At 43.9% G+C, this 17,692-nt stretch overlaps 2 protein-coding genes across 2 annotated transcripts; one reads left to right on the forward strand and one right to left on the reverse strand.

Annotated features, from left to right (window-relative positions):
• Nucleotides 1-290: 290 nt before the first annotated feature.
• On the forward strand, nt 291-5,544 carry hif1an (hypoxia inducible factor 1 subunit alpha inhibitor). The gene is made up of 8 exons (XM_003964014.3): nt 291-716; nt 2,495-2,745; nt 2,961-3,109; nt 3,196-3,341; nt 3,505-3,611; nt 3,821-3,884; nt 3,959-4,069; nt 4,324-5,544. The coding sequence occupies exons 1-8, from the start codon at nt 453-455 to the stop codon at nt 4,378-4,380; spliced, it is 1,149 nt and encodes a 382-aa protein (XP_003964063.2). The 5' UTR covers nt 291-452; the 3' UTR covers nt 4,381-5,544.
• Nucleotides 5,545-5,713: 169 nt separating this feature from the next.
• On the reverse strand, nt 5,714-8,824 carry cuedc2 (CUE domain containing 2). The gene is made up of 9 exons (XM_011603284.2): nt 8,668-8,824; nt 7,932-8,070; nt 7,712-7,855; nt 7,552-7,613; nt 7,290-7,420; nt 7,014-7,181; nt 6,868-6,932; nt 6,725-6,785; nt 5,714-6,651 (listed from the first exon to the last, which is right to left on the reverse strand). Exons 2-9 carry the CDS (start codon nt 8,003-8,005, stop codon nt 6,505-6,507), a joined length of 852 nt encoding a protein of 283 aa, XP_011601586.2. The 5' UTR covers nt 8,006-8,070; nt 8,668-8,824; the 3' UTR covers nt 5,714-6,504.
• Between the last annotated feature and the right edge of the window lie 8,868 nt (nt 8,825-17,692).

Consider the following 17,692-nt stretch of genomic DNA (forward strand, 5'->3'; position numbering starts at 1 on the left):
TGTACCTTGTATGAATACAAAACATTCATCATGGTGCTTTCAGTAATAATGTTCAACAGTCGTGCAGTGAACCTGGTATTGTTTCTCAAAACATAAAAAAAAACATTAGACGCAAAAATTAAAAAAAATCCATAAAAACGATGTAGACAGTAATAAATACATAGACTATTAGTTTCAAAAGGTCGAAAGTAATACAACGCTAAGGGCGCCCTCTTGTGGTCAGCAAACTGGTTGCATTTATTCCTCCGCTACGCTGGGTGTCGCTGTGGGTCGACGTGGCTATTAAGTGGTTTCCTGGTTGTTTTAGTTTCAGCAGTGTGTTCAGACTGTCAACATTGATGCCGTGCGTAAACACCCACACGGAACAGCGGCAGACCGAGAGCTGGGCTCTGGTGGCGGCGTTGCACCAATTTCTTCTTTCTGTTCCGCGCGCCTGACCCCCGGAACGTTGTATGTTCATCCAGCCGCTGGCTCTGGAACGTTGCAGAGTGGAGTCTGGGCCATCCAGAGAGGAGGACGGCGGCGGCTCATCGAAAATGGCAGCGGCGACGGTTGTCGAGGTTGACCCGGCAGAGAGCGACGGCTGCGGCGGCTTCGCCGGCGTCCAGAGCCGGGGCTGGGATGAGTCTCAGCTCCGCAAATACTCCTTCACGACTAAGCCCATCCCTAGACTCTCTCATACGGATCCAAGAGCGGACCTGCTGATAAATAACGAGGTAACCCCGCATCTGCATCCCGTTATGTAGTTTGTGGCAACTTCTAACACCCTAGGAAATAAATTAAAAAATAAATAAAATAGAAAATAAAAATCCAAAGACCGATGTTTGGACAAGGACGATTAGATGGCTGATCCAAGACATTAAACTGTTATGACCTGTCGGGTTTTATTTTGCATCAAACTATTGAAATCTTCAGACACCGCTTATGTAGTTTGCAAATAAAATATGCCCCATTGCTGAGATTAAGCCCAAGGTAATTAAAATTTTAAACAGATATCAGTTAATGTGTCCAAGAATGTGGTTAAGACTGTTGAGGCTTCCCAGCTCCTTCTGCACCAGAAGATGTGATGCAGTGGTGCAGCTTGGCTCTTTAGCAGTGGTGCTGATGCTGGGATGACTGGGATCACACCTGTTCTTCCCTGGGACTCTTCCTCTGTCCCATGAGTGACCATCCTGAGGGAGGAGGCTGTAAAACATGTTTGTCATCAAACTGGTCTCCAGTGGCCCAAATGACAGTTCCCATTATGGCTCTGTTTTCCATCCTGCTCCAGGGTTAAACAGTCTTGGTGACAAATCTAGCACCACACTATACTTTTATACATTTCTTGAAAATATATACATCAATAACATTAATGCACACTGTTAAGAGTTTGGGTTCTTTCCTGCTAACCTGCTCCTCCTAAACTATTTAAAATTATGAGCAGAACTTTTAACAAAACAAATGTTACTAAAACTATAACTTAAGTATTTTTTCACCAAGACTCGTTGATATGGAAGGGCATAATTAATTATTTCATGTAACTATGCGCAAAACATATGCTCTTTAACACATTTAAACTGATTATGGTGTGGAATATGCTGACAAACTCGGTTTTAATGGGCAGCACAATAACTTGAAGACAAAGGAGTAGTTGCATAGTTACAAGTTGCCATGTTAATACTTTTACTGCATGTGAGTGGTATTTATTTGGCTTTGAGCTTTCCACACCCTCTGAGGTCCATCATCGGACAATGACGTTAGCATCAGGTGGTGCGTTCAAACGCGGGTTGTTCATTCTAGCGGTGTATGTGTATGCTATTAACTTAAAAAAATATAATGTTTGAATCCAGAGGGGGCATTAACTATTTCTCCCCTGGTAAATAACTTATAATACCAAACACAGATACAGTAAATTAGGTTATATAGTCAAAAGAGCACCTAAAACCGATTCTACGACACGTTCGTGGCATCAGAAGTCGACACGGCGTCAAGTGCGCTGGATTGTTCGAAAGTGTCGGAAAGAAGCCAGTGATAAATCACTACTCGCTACACGTTTTTCTCTAGGGAAATTCCAACGCAATGTAAAATGCTGCGTAGAGAAACTTCAGCAGCGAAAGTGAAACCGAGGACGCCGATGAGCGCCGTGAGCGCGCACAGCGGCCTACGTTCAGTTAGTCACGTAGTCCTCCAGCTCGGTTCACTGGGATGCATTTACGGACCCTCCGCTAAATGACAACCAGTGGCGCATTCACGATTGTTCACGGCCGTAAACGTCACAAGGTCTTCAAGTTTTACTTTTTAAATAAAACACGAGTTTTAAATTTTTAGGAATAATCAGATATTTGCACTTATTTCCCAAATAAAGATAAGATAAACAAAAATTAAGGTCACTTTCAGCTCTAAAGTCATGTTGAAGATTTTTTTACGAGAGAAACAGTATACAGTAGTTGCATTTGAAAAAAATGTTTCAATCATTTATTAAAATTTCTTTTCCCAATTACTTTATTTTTTTTAGGAACCGGTTGTTTTGACCGACACCAACCTTGTGTATCCAGCGCTAAAGTGGGACATCGCATACCTCAAGGAGAATATTGGAAATGGAGACTTCTCCGTTTATACTGCAGAAAACCACAAATTTCTCTACTATGACGAGAAAAAAATGTCCAATTTTGAGAACTTTGTCCCAACGTCCCGACGGACAGAAATGAAATTCTCTCAATTTGTGGATAAAATGCATAAAATGGAAGAATTGGGAGGGAGAGAGAGGTAAGATACAGTTTCTGTTTTATTTCTGAAAGAACTGACATTCAGAGCTAGACTGACAGAGTAAATATTTGCATTTACAGGGTCCATATACATCTGTGTCATGTAAATGTGCAACTTTCTAGGAAACGAGCATATAGATAGTGATAGTGCAGCTGTTATCAGTTCTATATAAAACACCACCTCATATATGATGCATACCTTTTTCCCATTTCAAGGGTGTATCTGCAGCAGACCTTGAATGACACAGTAGGGAACAAAATTGTTCTCGACTTTCTTGGGTTTAACTGGAACTGGATCAACAAACAGCAGGCCCAGAGAAACTGGGGGCAGTTGACATCCAACCTGCTGCTCATAGGGATGGAGGGTAAGGTCCAACAATAGAAATGTATGCATTTCATTTCACAGAGTTCTGCTTTTACAGTTAAAAATACCCTTTTCGTCTCTCTTTAGGCAACGTCACCCCGGCACATTATGATGAGCAGCAGAATTTCTTTGCACAGATTAAAGGCCATAAGAGGTGTCTCCTCTTCCCTCCAGACCAGTTTGAATGTCTCTATCCGTACCCAGTGCACCACCCATGTGACAGACAAAGCCAGGTAAGCCCGACACTGAGACACATCTTTAGTTTGCCTTTATTTGATAGGGATTAAAGGTTTGTTCTAGAATAAAAGCCAAAGAAAGTAAATATCAGTGACTGAAAACGGATGTGTGAAATGTGTTTGTGTTCAGTTCTCACGCATCCATATTTTTTATTTATAGGTTGATTTTGATAACCCTGACTATGAGAAGTTTCCAAATTTTAAAAATGTTGTTGGCTATGAGGCCGTCGTGGGGCCCGGAGATGTGCTCTACATCCCCATGTATTGGTAAGAGGCATTTTTGGACTTTGAGTGAGTAACTGTAGGGCTACAACAGACACCGGGGCCCCGCCATTAACAATAGCTGATTAAGATGTGTTGTAACACCTAACAGAATAAAAAGAGACTCGCTACAAATGCTAACCATGCGGAATGGCTTCACATTTGGGTAGAAGCTAATGACTGGTATTAACCTGATATCTGTCCTCTCTCTTCAGGTGGCATCACATTGAGTCACTGCTGAAGGGCGGCGTGACCATCACTGTAAACTTCTGGTACAAAGTATGTTCAAACAGCGCCTGTAATATTCCCGATGCACTTGCCAGATGTTGTAACACACTGACCTGTTTGATCAGGGCGCCCCCACACCCAAGAGGATTGAATACCCCCTACGAGCCCACCAAAAAGTGGCCATCATGAGGAACATTGAGAAGATGCTGGGAGAAGCTCTGGGAGACCCCCACGAGGTAAAAGCACTCGCTTCTCCGTTCCGTTTAGAGGACACGTGAATGTCACACTCGGGGTTTCTGGAAGCTCAGATCAGACTCGCATTTAGGTCAGCAGTGACGTGAAATCCCCAGGGCACGCTGACCCCCCCAGCAGCCCAATTACTGTGAATATTTATGGCTTACCTGATTTAGTACCAAAGACAGTCTTGGGCAGAAACACCTTTCAGTAACGTCTCCCCGACGACACATGAAACACTTGTGTTTCTTTGTAGGTTGGACCTCTGTTGAAAATGATGATCAAGGGCCGATACGACCAGGATTTCAGTTAAGACTTCACCTAATCTGGACTTCTGTGCATGTGAAAGTGGGACGGTCCTGCGAGTGTGTGTGTGTGTGTGTGTTGCATTCAGAATATGAAGATCTGTATCTCTGCATGGTAATATGTAGCCATTTACAAATCAATCTGCTCCAGTCACCAGAAGAATCGGAGTTAATCGTCTGAAAAGGTTTCATCTGTGAACGCGTCAGGCTCATCCAGGGAAGGTCAACTTGCCCGGATATCACAACCACTAGTAGATTAGAAAAGGGGGAAATTAAACACTCAATTCATCGTGGCATTTATTGCATAGGTGTAATAATGCAGCTGAGCGCTAAATGTGAAAATGTCCATTTTTACCAGTATGAGAGCTTTAAACACGATTCTCTCCAGACCACTAAAGGTGAGTGGCCTTTAAAAAAATCTGTCCATTTCATCTTCATTATCTGTGTGGTGTTGAGGAGCGCCGGGTGGATGCAGCTTCAGAAGGGCAGTGTAGGCACAGCAATAAAACAGACGTGACTAATGTGCTTAGAAACGCCGATTACGTGTGATCAAAACGTGCTTGCGGTATGAAAGAAGAGGTATCGTATATTCCGGCTGAAGAATATATGACTGCTCAGTGTTGCTTTGTGTTTTATTTATGTCACGAGCTGAATGTGGTTTTACAATAATGTCGGCCGAGCGCTAATATAGCAGCGAAACTGCATTTTTCATGGCAGGGGTTTCATTCTTACTCAGTGTGGTTAAATGTGTTGCTAATAAACATTACCGGGGATTCTTCAAAAGGCCGAGTCGCCGTACGTTTTGCTGTTTTACGTGCCATGAGTTGTCCGTCAGCAGTTATTTGCACTTCCATGTTGAGTATAGTCGCCCGTGTGTATCATCAGGATGCTGTGAAGTTTAAACGGGAACATCCAAACGTGCGCAGTCGGGTTCAGTGTTTAAGTTAAAGAGCACAATGATGGAACGTGATAAACTGATGAAGTTCAGTGGATTTGTCAGTTTTACTGTGCCTTACAAACGGCACGGGTTAAACAAGCTGTTTGGTCTGAAATTACTGGCTTTAAATCCGACTAGAGGCATGTTTTTATCCACGGATGCCTGTTTAGTTTTTTAAAATCTGCTGTATGTGTTCTTGATGTTCCTCTGAATAAAGTTTGCTTGAAGTTGTTCACTGAAGGGATCACAAGTGCTTCAAGAGGAAGGATTTACAAAAAAAAAAATCGCCTTTATTTATTATAAATTGTGCGTCAGTGAGTTCATAAAATATGATTGAAACAGTAATCCATCCTTCACAGATATCAGTAGCGTCTTGTCAGTCATGGCTAACATCAGGAAAACCATATCCAACTACCTCAGTGTTGCCCCAGAAGGCTGTGGGGCTGATGGTGGGGTACAACCACGGTAGAAACGGTATAGTTGATACAAATAAAAAAGAAAACAACCCACAGAAGGAGATGAAAAGTTTCCACTGAGGACGATGCCTCGGTTCCTCGGTGATCAGCTTTGCACCACAGGACGTGAAAACAAAACCGTCCTCCTGCTCAGTGTGCCAGACACTCGCTCCGATAGATTTTACTGCCCTCGGCAAGAAAGCCGTCCTACAAAGTAAATCACCGGTGAGATTATCGAAAGCTGTACAGTTTCTCCATTACAGAGCAGTAATAAAACAACGGCGCGGACGTGTTCCACTAAAGCTGACAACTCGCATCTCGGAATATATTAAATAATTTAAAAATATACTTTGTTTGGAAGTCAGCACTGCACGAACGATACTGAAATCATTAACAAAACCAGTGTGAGTTTATAGAGGAAACCGTACAGCACCACCAGAAGTGAAGGTTACGTGTATATGCAGGTATATACTGGAGTCAGTTAAAGAAAAAGCAAATAAATACGAGAGTTCTTTAAAAAAGTCAGTGCCTCATCAGACCTGTAAGAAATCGAGGGGTACGTTTCCAGCTTTAAACCAAGGCAGAACATGGTCACGATATTGAAAAAAATAAGCCACTTACACGCTAACACACCTCTCTGGAGGGACAAAAACGGCTAATTTCAGATTAAATGAGCTCCATAAATAACTCTAGTGTAAACAAAACCAATGATAGCTGCTCTTCCAAGCTTGTGCTCGTCATCAATGAAAGCGGTACTTCCGTGCTGGCTTGAGGTTGACGTACGTCTTCTTCATGTCCTCCGTCTCGTCCTTCTTCACAAGCTGATAGCGCTCTCCTTTGGTGGTCACCACCTGGTTGCCGTGGTATCGGATGAGTTTCTTTGGAGCCTATGGAAATCAACGAGGTGATGAAACCATAGCGGTTGATGACGAAGCTGGAGAAGGTGAAACGCAGGCTTACGTCTTTCGGTGCGACGGGGCGGTGCGTTTTGTTATCGTCCTCGTTGTCGACCAACATGTATCTGCAGAGGAGACGTGAAGTTATGACGGTGGAAGAAGGGTAGACAGTTGTGTTCATAGTGGGATCACAACTGAGTCACTCACTTCTCAAGGATGCTCTCCTTTAGTTTCTGGTCTGCCACTGAGGAAATGCTCTTCCCCTGGTTTACCTGAGCACAGAGGACGGCATAAATACAAACTACTCTAACAAAGCCCGAAAGGGTTGGATCATGACATCAGCAGGGACTCACATTAAGAGGAGAAGGGCTGAGCTGGACGTCACCCTCAATGATGAGGCGCACGGCTTCCTCCATGTCACCTTTGGCAATGGACAGGGCACTGCGGGCCTCGGACAGGCTGCATTTAGGGAACATCTCCAGCAGGTGTTGCTCCTGGTCCTCCCACCCAGATGCTGGTTTCTGGAAGGAAACAACACACGGTCGGTTACAAGGACATACAAGTCATTTTTAAAGTGTTAATAATCATCATCTGGAAAATGCAGATGTGAACTATTATTCAACGAGAACCGTTGCGGCAGCGCCCTCTGTCGGTGTGTTAAGGCAGTGTTTTTCTCCCGGTTGGGAATGTTGACTGGGAGTTGCAAATTTTAATGGAATTTCTTCTGTCCTTGCTTTTGGCACAACAGTTTCTTCACAAGCTTAAAGAAAAAACAATTAGCTTGTTATTAAAGGTGCCTAATACTATAAGTCACTTTGCAAGAAAAATCAAGAAGTGATCTGCAATTACATTATCCATGTTTATATATTTAAAATAAAATCAAAGCCTTACCTGGTGTTCTCGCACTAGCTAGTTTTGAAGCAAGACTGAACATCATCTCACAGACTTTGACACTGCAAAACAATAAAAGTATATATGCATACATCAAAGAAATTAGATTTTGTTTAGTAGCTTAGGATTCAGAATACAGAAAGACAGTGTGATCGATCACCTGTCGATTTCAGCAAACCCGGGTATGTACGCTTCCAACATCTCCGCAAACACTTCCACGTCAAAGTTCTCTTCCACGCTCTGCTGGGAGCCGAGGTCCTCCAGAACTCCGGTGATGTAAGACAGAAGGACATCGTCGAGCGTGCTGCATTTAAAGGCATAAATAACATTTCACAACAGACCAGAGTTTCGGCTGTAGGAACGTAGACGGCAATGTTTACCTCATATCGGCATCAGGGATGAAACTCTGAATAAATTCATACAGTGCATTGTGGATGATCTTGTGGACGTCCATTGCCTTCTACTGTGAAGAGGGACAGGACAGGACAGGACGGGGACTCGGTGCACAGCAGTGCAGACCTTAAATGACCAGGCAGCACAGTTGTCACCCATGCACCAATGAGAGAATGAGCGTTAAGTTACACGGACGTTACAAAATGTGTCCTTATGAAAGGTTGGTTATGAAGATAAAAACACGCTCATCTCACAGTAAAGGTCAGGCAGTATTTAAATAAAGATTATTAGGCCGACACACAACTGACATTTATCGTCAAGGGAGCACCTGCGTTTAAGATTATATATCGCGCAATAAGGACCCATTAACAAAAGTTTTGAAAGTCTCCATGGAGAAATAATACCTGTTTTGCTTCTAGCGTTAGCAGCGCTGCTATTTCTGTGCGTTTTCCAGCCGCAATGTGTAATAATTACCATCACCGCTGTCATTAGTCACAAAACAGCCAGATGTTGTTTTTAGAGTCACAACATACGTTTGTTGTCTCTACTACATGTTTTTAAGGTGTTTCTGCGTTAGGTTAACCTGCGTTTCGTTTCCAGGAATAACGGTGAAAGTGTTAGCAAACGAGCGCTAGCCAAATTGGGTTATGCTAGCAATTGGCTAATATACGACGCTTGTAAAGAGAACGACGGCAATTGATGATCTTATGGAATCAAACTCACTGCGATATGAATTAAAGGGACATGAAGTAAATTCTGCCCCAGAGTCTCTGGAGGGAGGCTGGTCGATCGCAGCGTTGCCCGTTTTCAGTCCCCTGCTTTTATTCGCCTGCACGATTCAAACGGACGGTCAAAACATTCTACGTCACTTCCTTCGACGGGAACCCGCGCGCTCAAATGTTGACGCAAATCATAATTAATAATTAATGATCTCTGCAGAGTTTAGCTTGAACGATTTAAGAATGTTTAAATAGAATGGGAGTGATTAAAACACATAGCTGCCGTTATTGCTTGCTTTAGTTGTCTTGTGACTTTTGTTCCCTTTATTTTTATGCACTTATGACACGACACACTTATCAAAACGGATGTGTGTAATAATGGAAAAATGCTTTTCCATAGCATTATAAGTTCTTAACCGACTCACCTGTATACATAAAGATCTAACATTATTAGTGGCAGTAGTCATGGTAGCTGTCGTAGTAGTAGTAGTACATATTAGATATATACAATATATTCTGTTATATTTAATCTTTCACATGCATTCCCAACTGTGTGTATTTTAATGTTTATTAAAACAAAAATGAACAGATAATACACTGGCTCAAATGTGATGATGACATGCTGCTCTGGACCTCACGTGGCCTGTAAACTCTCCCATTGAGATGATATCTTCAGCCACATCCATGCATAGTTGATGGCAGAGGTGTTATCTGAGGCAGCATCACTGATGTCATCAGATCCCGCTCTCAGTTACCTCTGCCGTGTTGGTGTTATTGCAGATATGTACCTTTCAATAATTCACTCTCAACGAATTGTTCCCCCGCTCCTTTGGTAGTATCTTTTGCTGGCTGCGGTATTTCATCTGGAAATTTGGTACACGCTGATAAAACGAGCGACAACAATTCCAGACTTGGCTGAACTCTGTTTCAACTGTTGAGCTCATGGATAGACGGGTCGAGCTGAAGTATACGGGACAGAGACGGGCAGAAGGCCTCGCTCAGGCCACGTTAAGATACTAAATATGGTCAAAACACTGACATATGCCCACATCTGTATTGAGCAAATCTCCGATGCAAACTATGTAAAATATAACAAATCACCAACTCCTTTCTGAATCTTTTATGGTTATTCTTGTCATCCTCAGGTTGAAAATGCTTGGTAAACTTAATTGACAGTCCTGCTGAAGCCCAGACTGACTTTTATAATAAATGAACACGAGGTGGCAGCATTGAGTCACCGGTGACATCAGTGACGCCATCTACTACAAATAAAACAGCAAAACACAGAATAACAACCATTCGTCCAAAACACACATTTAAGTGCTTCTATGATTTCAATTTAAATCAGGAAACACTTTAAGTCCCTTTTTAGTGACTTTCCCCCAAGTTTGAATGATATTGTATTATTATGTTAGTATTTACCTCTGTACTTCAGCGACATCATCATGTATATTCCATGTTGTATGTTTCTATTATTGAGACTTAGATGAAGCATCCTTTGTCTTTGACTTTTCACATTTATTTCATCTGTAAGATAAAATGAAAATACATCAGCTTTTAATAACTGAGACAATTAAAAATCACAACACTGGTGACACTAAAATGCTAACTGACAGACTACCTCAAAGTAACACGGATTTAAGTCATGTATGACAATTTCTGTAAAATATTTATGGAGGGATTTAATTTCAGCTCCTCTTATGTGAGGAGCACTATCGTTTTACACTTATATTATTTTTTATAGTAAACCTCAACTACTGATCCAGACCTCCTTATCATGCGCTGCTGCCAAACTGTAATGTGTGCTAATGGTATGTTTACTTATTTCATTTCTCTTCCTATATAAGCAGCGTACAGCCAAGCATGTCATGCCACAATGTCGAGTCAGGGCACATAATGTGGATATTGTACTGGTGGCATAGATTTCCATTTACAGGCAGACAATGAGGGCTCCGGGTCGGCGCAGGGGGCGTCTGAGTGAAGAAATATTACGATTCTCATCAAATTCTCCAAAACATTGAATAATTTCCTGCCAAACTAATTACCCTTTTACCCAACTTTAGACAATAACGCTGGGAGCCGTCTGTCGGAACAGTGTTATTCTATCAATGTTCAATTTTCAGTTCAGCCAGAGTGACTTCATATTTAGATTTTATTGTATTTTCTTGGTGAATGTGCAGCATTGCCTCCATTATCAGACACCTGGGCGTCAGAGATGGGATCAGCACATCACTCTGAGAACAAGTTTGTCAAAAAATTCAAAAACACTCAACACATCTGATCCGAAGCGTCACAAAAGGTACATTTAGAGAGTGAATTCAAGCAAAGTATCGTTTAATTAATTGAAACCGTCCAATGTGAGAGATGCTGCACAATCAAAGCCGCATCTTTAATCAAATCTAAGCGTCCCTAATTATTTCAGCTCTGTGCTTGTGATATCTTCCAGACTCTTATTAGTGTATGTAGATTAAAAAAAACAGTACAGTGTTAACGACGCTTCAAATCAAAGTTGCCGTATGTTTTAAAAAAAAAAAAATTAAATCTCATCCGTTTGCCTTTTTTCACAAAGAGCTGCAGGCTAAGCGAGGTGAAGGCACTCGGGGAACAAGCATGAGATTAACTGGCTGGTTGTCCAAGTGCACGGCTGACCTGATCCAGATCCGGGCCACCTGCGTGGGCCAGCACGCCCTCCTGTCTGTGGTTACCAGGCGGCTCTTTGCCTCCCGCGGACCCCATTTTAGCATATTTTCTTTTTTACAATAAAGAACAGCATTTTCATGACACAGTCACCCAAAAGTAAACAGAGTGAGACATCCGAGGTGCAGATTCTGATCCAGAAGAAAACCGTCCAGTTCATCACTTTGAAAGGGCCCCTCTGCCTCGTGTTGGCCCGCGTGTCTCTGTTCTGCAGTCGATAGGTTAACCTGCCTGTGGCATCCATCTTGTGTGGCCCCCTTCACATTACCATTGATCTGAGGAAAATAAAGAGCACATGTGTTATTATATACAGCCCAGGAAAAGCAGCCTCCCACCGTGATGGAGTGAACAGGCCAAACGTGTGAAATATTGCCCCGGCCACACATTCTGTCTTCCTGTCAATAGTGCAGCTTTTTGCCCACAACCCAAATCAATAGCGACTTATCTTTTCATGATAACACATAACAACCTTGTCTGTTATTTCTTCTTTTATTTCTCGACCGCCCCAGCTTCTATAATCGCACCCTCTCCTCTTCTGTTTTCGGGGCTTATTTATATCTTTGCGAGGGAGATGAAATTAGCGTGGGTCTGCTAGTCTGGGACGCGGCGGTTACAAATTTACATGTTGGTTTTCTGGACGTTTCTCTGAAGCTTTTGGGGGTCTCTCATGTGTGAGACTGCTCAGTGGAGAGAAGACACCCCTCTGTAAAAACATCTGTTGTGGAAATGGCTGTCAGACTCCCTTTTGTGGGCTCCTCATCTCCTTTGCGTGGAGACTGTCGTTTGTTTTGATCATTTCTGTGGGCGAGGAAGTAACGCTGAACGACTGCGGAATTTACAGCCTTTTTCCGACTGTTTTGGTAGCTTCAGCCTGCACATTGAGGCGTGTCTCTGTAATTCTTAACATGGACAGGCAAACAGTTTTTTTTCCCATCAAATATTTTACAATCAACCATCTCGAGCTGCTTTAACGTGATAAAAAAGGCTTTAATTATTCATGATCTGATTGTTGTCATGGTTAGAGGAAATCACTGGACACTGTTTCTTAGAGCTCAGAATGATTTTATTGTGGAAAATACATTTGTTAATGAAAATGCTCCTACGTTCCACGTTCAACTCCTTTATGATCCGTCAGCTGACCCTCTGATGGTTCATTTCCCTCAGCCCGCCGTCGCTGCTGTTGTCGATCTGGCCGGGAAATGTTGAGAGCGCACCTGTCCCGTGGTGCCGCGAGGCACCGTGTCGCCTCTGCATCGCCGAGTTGAGTGCCATTTGTCTCCATCACTCTGCTCTTTCCGTTTGTCCGTTTTTATTGCTCGGTGGCAACGACGTCCAGTAGCTTCAGACTGACCACGGTCCCGTCTTTTGCCTGATGTCTCCATCGCTGCGATCAGTAACAGCAGGATTCACAGATGAAATCAGCGCTAAAGGAGGCCCAATTGGCCTTCTCTTCTCCTGCTGGACAGGTGAGTGTTTGAGCTGGCCGACACCCCATAAACGGGCTGATAACCTGCTCCTGGGTCTCCTTATCTGTCTTCCTGACAATCCCAGGTCTGCAGGCACGCTGTCATTTCCCCCCGGGCCCATTATCAGATCCCCTATGCAGACTCCCGGCAGCTGCAGTTATTGTGGAAGGGTCTTCCTTTATAACCCCACCATGTCTGTGACAACACAAGCTTTTATGGGACGGTAGCTTCCTTTTTTTTTGTTTTGTTTGACAATTGCCCCCCCCCCCCCCCCCTTTTCTCCTAATTAAATAAAAATAAAAAAAGAGAAAAATTTGCGACTTGGTTTCCAAACCCCCTACTGTTAATCATCTTTTCCCAATCCTGTTTGGGCACCGATCGCTCCCTCTCTCCGTCCGTGGGAGACGTGTTATCTCCCTCGGCCATTCATGTACACATTTATTGGATTCCAGGTCTGTGGGATCAATCTTTTAGCCACCAGAGGAGCATAACTAATGGCAACATTAGAATGGCTTTGTGAGGGGGACCAGCCGGATGCTGGTTAACCAAGCAGGAAATAATCTTGGATTTTATATCCTGCATGAACGACCATCGGATATGCTGAGAATAAATTAATCCCCCCTAAAAATTTAGCAGCGGGGTTATCTTTAAGTGAAACAGTTAAAGAGGGGGCGGCTGGTTTGTTTGGCTGGTTGTTTTTTTGTTTTGTTTTTTACGGCAGACGGGGGTGAAGAGGTTGGGTCCCTGCGTGAACACACAGAATTTCTTTGCAGATAATGACCATCATCTTAGCGCTCAGCCGGGGTCGGTGTTTCCACTCGGACCCCCCCGTCTCTTCTTTTTAAACATCCACTTCTATTTTCCTGTTGTGCCTAAACAAGGTTTTTATGAAACGGGTGACATCGCCACACAAGCTGTCTGCTGAATCCCCCTTAATTAAAGTGACTTTTAAAGCCTTCCTCAGACACTAATAAACCCCCTCTCCATTAAGATCCTCCTAATTACTGTGTGCAAAGGAAAGAGGGACGCAGAGACAGACAGTGTGGAGGTAAGCCTGCTGGCATTTGGCCCCATAAGCTGCGCGCCACACAAAGGAGAATGTCCCCTGGGTTACCCATCCTACCAGAGGGATTCTTCACCCCCCCTCCCCTCCTGTTCTGCCCTTTATGAATGAACGTATATGACATGTTGGCCTGACAGTGTCCATTCATGGAGCTGCTGGAATGCGTGAATAAGAGCTTTTGAATGAATCGCAGGCATCTGATCAGTCATTAAGCGCTCTTTTGACGTCGCCATTGTTTGAATGTGCGCGGTGTCGTACAAACACCAGCAAGGCTGTTGGGGGGGGGGGGGGGGGGGGGTGCTTTAAGGAAGCATGAAGGGCTCGGCTAATGTTGGTTTCGGAAACGAATTGTCGTGCAATTGCAAGTGCAGTATGTGCATACGGCCACCACAGCTCCGGTGGCAAGATGCCCGCCCAGAAAGGTTAAACGCGTTTGGTTCATGTCCCGGTCTGCAGATTAATGACATTAACGAAGTTTCCATTAGTCATGCAACCGGGGGAGACATGGGCGTCCATGCGGAAAGCCACATGACCAGAGCCGAGATAAGAGAAAATGAAATACGTCTTCGTGGAGACAAGAGGGGCCAGGAAGTGCCACTCCAAATTAGCCACAGGCCCAGTTTGTTGTTACTTCATTAACCCAACAGCCCCGGGAAAACTAAAAAGTGGGGTCACAACCTTTAGCGACGTGGGCAGCAATGTGAAATGTGCAGAAAGAGGCGGAATGCAGCTATTGACAAGTGGACTAACAAGTGTTTCTGAGAGGGAACTTCTATTAATTAAAACCAATGTTACGTGTTTCCACCTTGGTCAGGTCTGGCATTAGAATTTAATATTTACAGGACAATAATGTCGCTGTATTATTGATTTTATCTAAGCGGCAGTAGGTTAATGAACAGCACGTAGGCCTTCACAGTTCCAAACATAAACATCATGTTCCCATCTTTGAGGGGTTGGAGGGCTTCAAAAGTGAGCGAGAAAGACTTTCTTCTGTGCTACCTTGATATGATATTACCAGCTCATTAATATTAAATAACAATGTCAGGCATTATGCTTTGTTGCTCTCTAACATTTGGTGGTGAGGTTCAGCGCAGAGCTGAGTTGGATAATGGCGCCCTTGTTGTTGTAACGGGAGCCGTGCGCTGGCTCTTTATTTGCAGGCAGTGACTTTATTAGAGTCTACGGTTACGCACTCTGGAAGGACGGCTATTGTATTCTCACCCCACCTTTTCTTTCTGGCAGACATACCTCCGCTCCTCTCTCCTTTTCTACACTCCTCAAAACAAACAGGCCTCGTAAATCCAGGATGGGGACGTTTTGGAAGACGCCACAGGCTGACGTGGCCACGAACTCGCAGGTAGACAGAATCGGGGCCCTGTGAGTGTCTGATGACGCTCCCGGCTGCTTGAGTTCCCCCGGTTACTGAACATAAAGTATTTACTTCTCTTCTGAAATACACCTGGGGACTTGAAACTGGTCAGGAAACAATGAGCCTGTAATTAGAAACAGTTTTTTTTTAATCCTACAAGACGTTGGGAAGGGAGAAAAAAAAGGGATTTTAAGAAGAATTTTGAGTTTCGATATGAGCTGTTCATGTCCTTCAATTCTTAAATTAGTCGAAAAAGAGTAAAACAGCTTTCACGGGCCGCCACTGAAATCTGCCGATGGCCGCAGTCTTGCTGATTTGACACGGCCCAGGTTTCTACGCCAGAGTGCTCTTCTGCACACGTATAAACATTTACATGCTCGAGACAAGAGTCACCTCTTTAATCTGGTTGAAGAAGCGCGTGGAGAGGCCCTTTATCCCTCCCCGCTTTAACTGGCTGCTCACAGAAGAGCCATTTACCTCCACTAATGGGGAGAGAGTCTTTCACCGGGGGCCCGTTTGCATCTCCATTCTCTGAAAGAGAAGCCCGTCACAGAGGAGACGTTAAGAAAACCTGTTAATCTGGAGCGTTCTGTTTGTGTCTCTGCCCCGGTGCTGGACTGAGCTTCCTGGTGCCATCTCGAGAGACTTCTTTTCACAGCAATGAGAAGTGTTGGATCAGCACTTTCCCAGTCTCCTGGATGAAGACGGTGATTTGGGCAGTTAGCCCTTCATGGTTGCTGTTTATTCAGGCTGAAAGCTTTAAAGTAATGCTGATTTAATAACCACATAGCATTAATCTATTTGTGTCCTATTTGCATAATATTTCTGAAAACGGGCCCATGATCATAAGTTGGTATAAAGATTCACTAAAAAGTCATTTTGCACGAGCTGGTGTCAGCCAGATATACCTTCAATGTATATCGGGGCTGACAACAGGTTGACACACATTTGTGGCTACCTAAAGGAACCAGATTAATCCTGCATGAGTATCTATAAATAGTTGCACGGCCACACGTTCAGGGGCTTTTGCGATGGACCAGAAGGATGGAGATGTGGACAAATGGAGACGTTATAGTCCACACAGACCCACTTTGGGAGCTTTCTGATACTGTAGACTAAGAGCAAGTAATTGATGTTATTGCGGTGGTTAACACCCTGTATCAGGCAATAAAGCTCTGCTCTCGCTCAGAGGAACCTCAGGAAACAGTCACACAAGAAAGAAGAGTTGTTAGCTACCTTTGTTTGCAACAATGGGGCCCTTTTAACCCCCAGGCTCTCTGTCCTTTACTCACTGTTTATGGAGCAATCCTACAGTGGCAGGAGTGCTACACCAAGGTCACCGGTGGCTACAACCTGAGTGCTTGTCTTTAAGTGTGTGGGAAAGATCACAGAAGGAACTTTGAAGGACGAGCGGCTAATCAGGTCGGCAGACGGTTGGACCAAAATACTTCCTTTCGAGTCCTCGTTACAGCGAGAGGGCTCGCCGAGATGGACAGCACAACACATGTGCCATGGTTGCACACACAAATCTGTCCACACAAGCATGCAGAACACACGCACAGACACACACCCCCACACACACACACACACAGGACTGCTCATGTTTCAGCAGGTATGACAGATGCCGTCCGGACTGTTGTATGCTCAGCAGTGAAAGAGCGCCCTGAGGGTCTCTGCTGTCTGACAGTACACCAGGGATCAGCTGTGACACAGTGACACCGATCCCCCCCCCCCAAGTGTCACACACAATGCTGTCCTAATCCCACAGCGTGTGCACGTGTAGCCCTTGCTTGTGTTTTCATGTCACACCTTTACCGTCCTCACGCAGCTTTGCCTCACAGTCCCGGTTGAAGGACTGCACATCTGGGTTTTTAGCGCTGGCCGCTGACAGTTTGGAGAAACAAGGGCGATAAAAAGAACTTGTCGTTTGCATAATTGGCCAGATGAGCGGCTGAGTTACTGCTGGGGAGGCTGGAGGGTGCTGCTGGTTGCACTGCTCCTGTTTGACCAGTTGAGGCCATGCTTTCCTCAGGGTGAGCACATACTGGCACTGAGCTCCGTCACCACAGATCTATAGGCTCATGCTGCTGGAAGAGTTTACATAAAGGAGAGGGGAAAAATATGGCTGAAACTTTGTGCATGATTCGCTTTTGTCTTTTACACAATCTCTAAAATGTACATATGATACAGACTTGAGCTAATTACTGGATTTTCAAAATGCTTTTTAAAATACAAGAATAATTCTAGGTCCAACAAATGTAAATTCATCTTTGATAACATAATATAATAACATACATTTGGCATCTATATTATAGAATTAAAGTGCATTACATTAGGGAACATTAACTCTATCTACACATGGTCTCACAGACATGACACGTGTGTCCTCATCATGATAAATATATCTTGCTTGCTTGTGCCTCAGCCCCAGTGG

The sequence above is a fragment of the Takifugu rubripes genome, chromosome 4 (assembly GCF_901000725.2).
Source record: "Takifugu rubripes chromosome 4, fTakRub1.2, whole genome shotgun sequence".
In the NCBI taxonomy this organism is placed as follows: domain Eukaryota; kingdom Metazoa; phylum Chordata; class Actinopteri; order Tetraodontiformes; family Tetraodontidae; genus Takifugu; species Takifugu rubripes.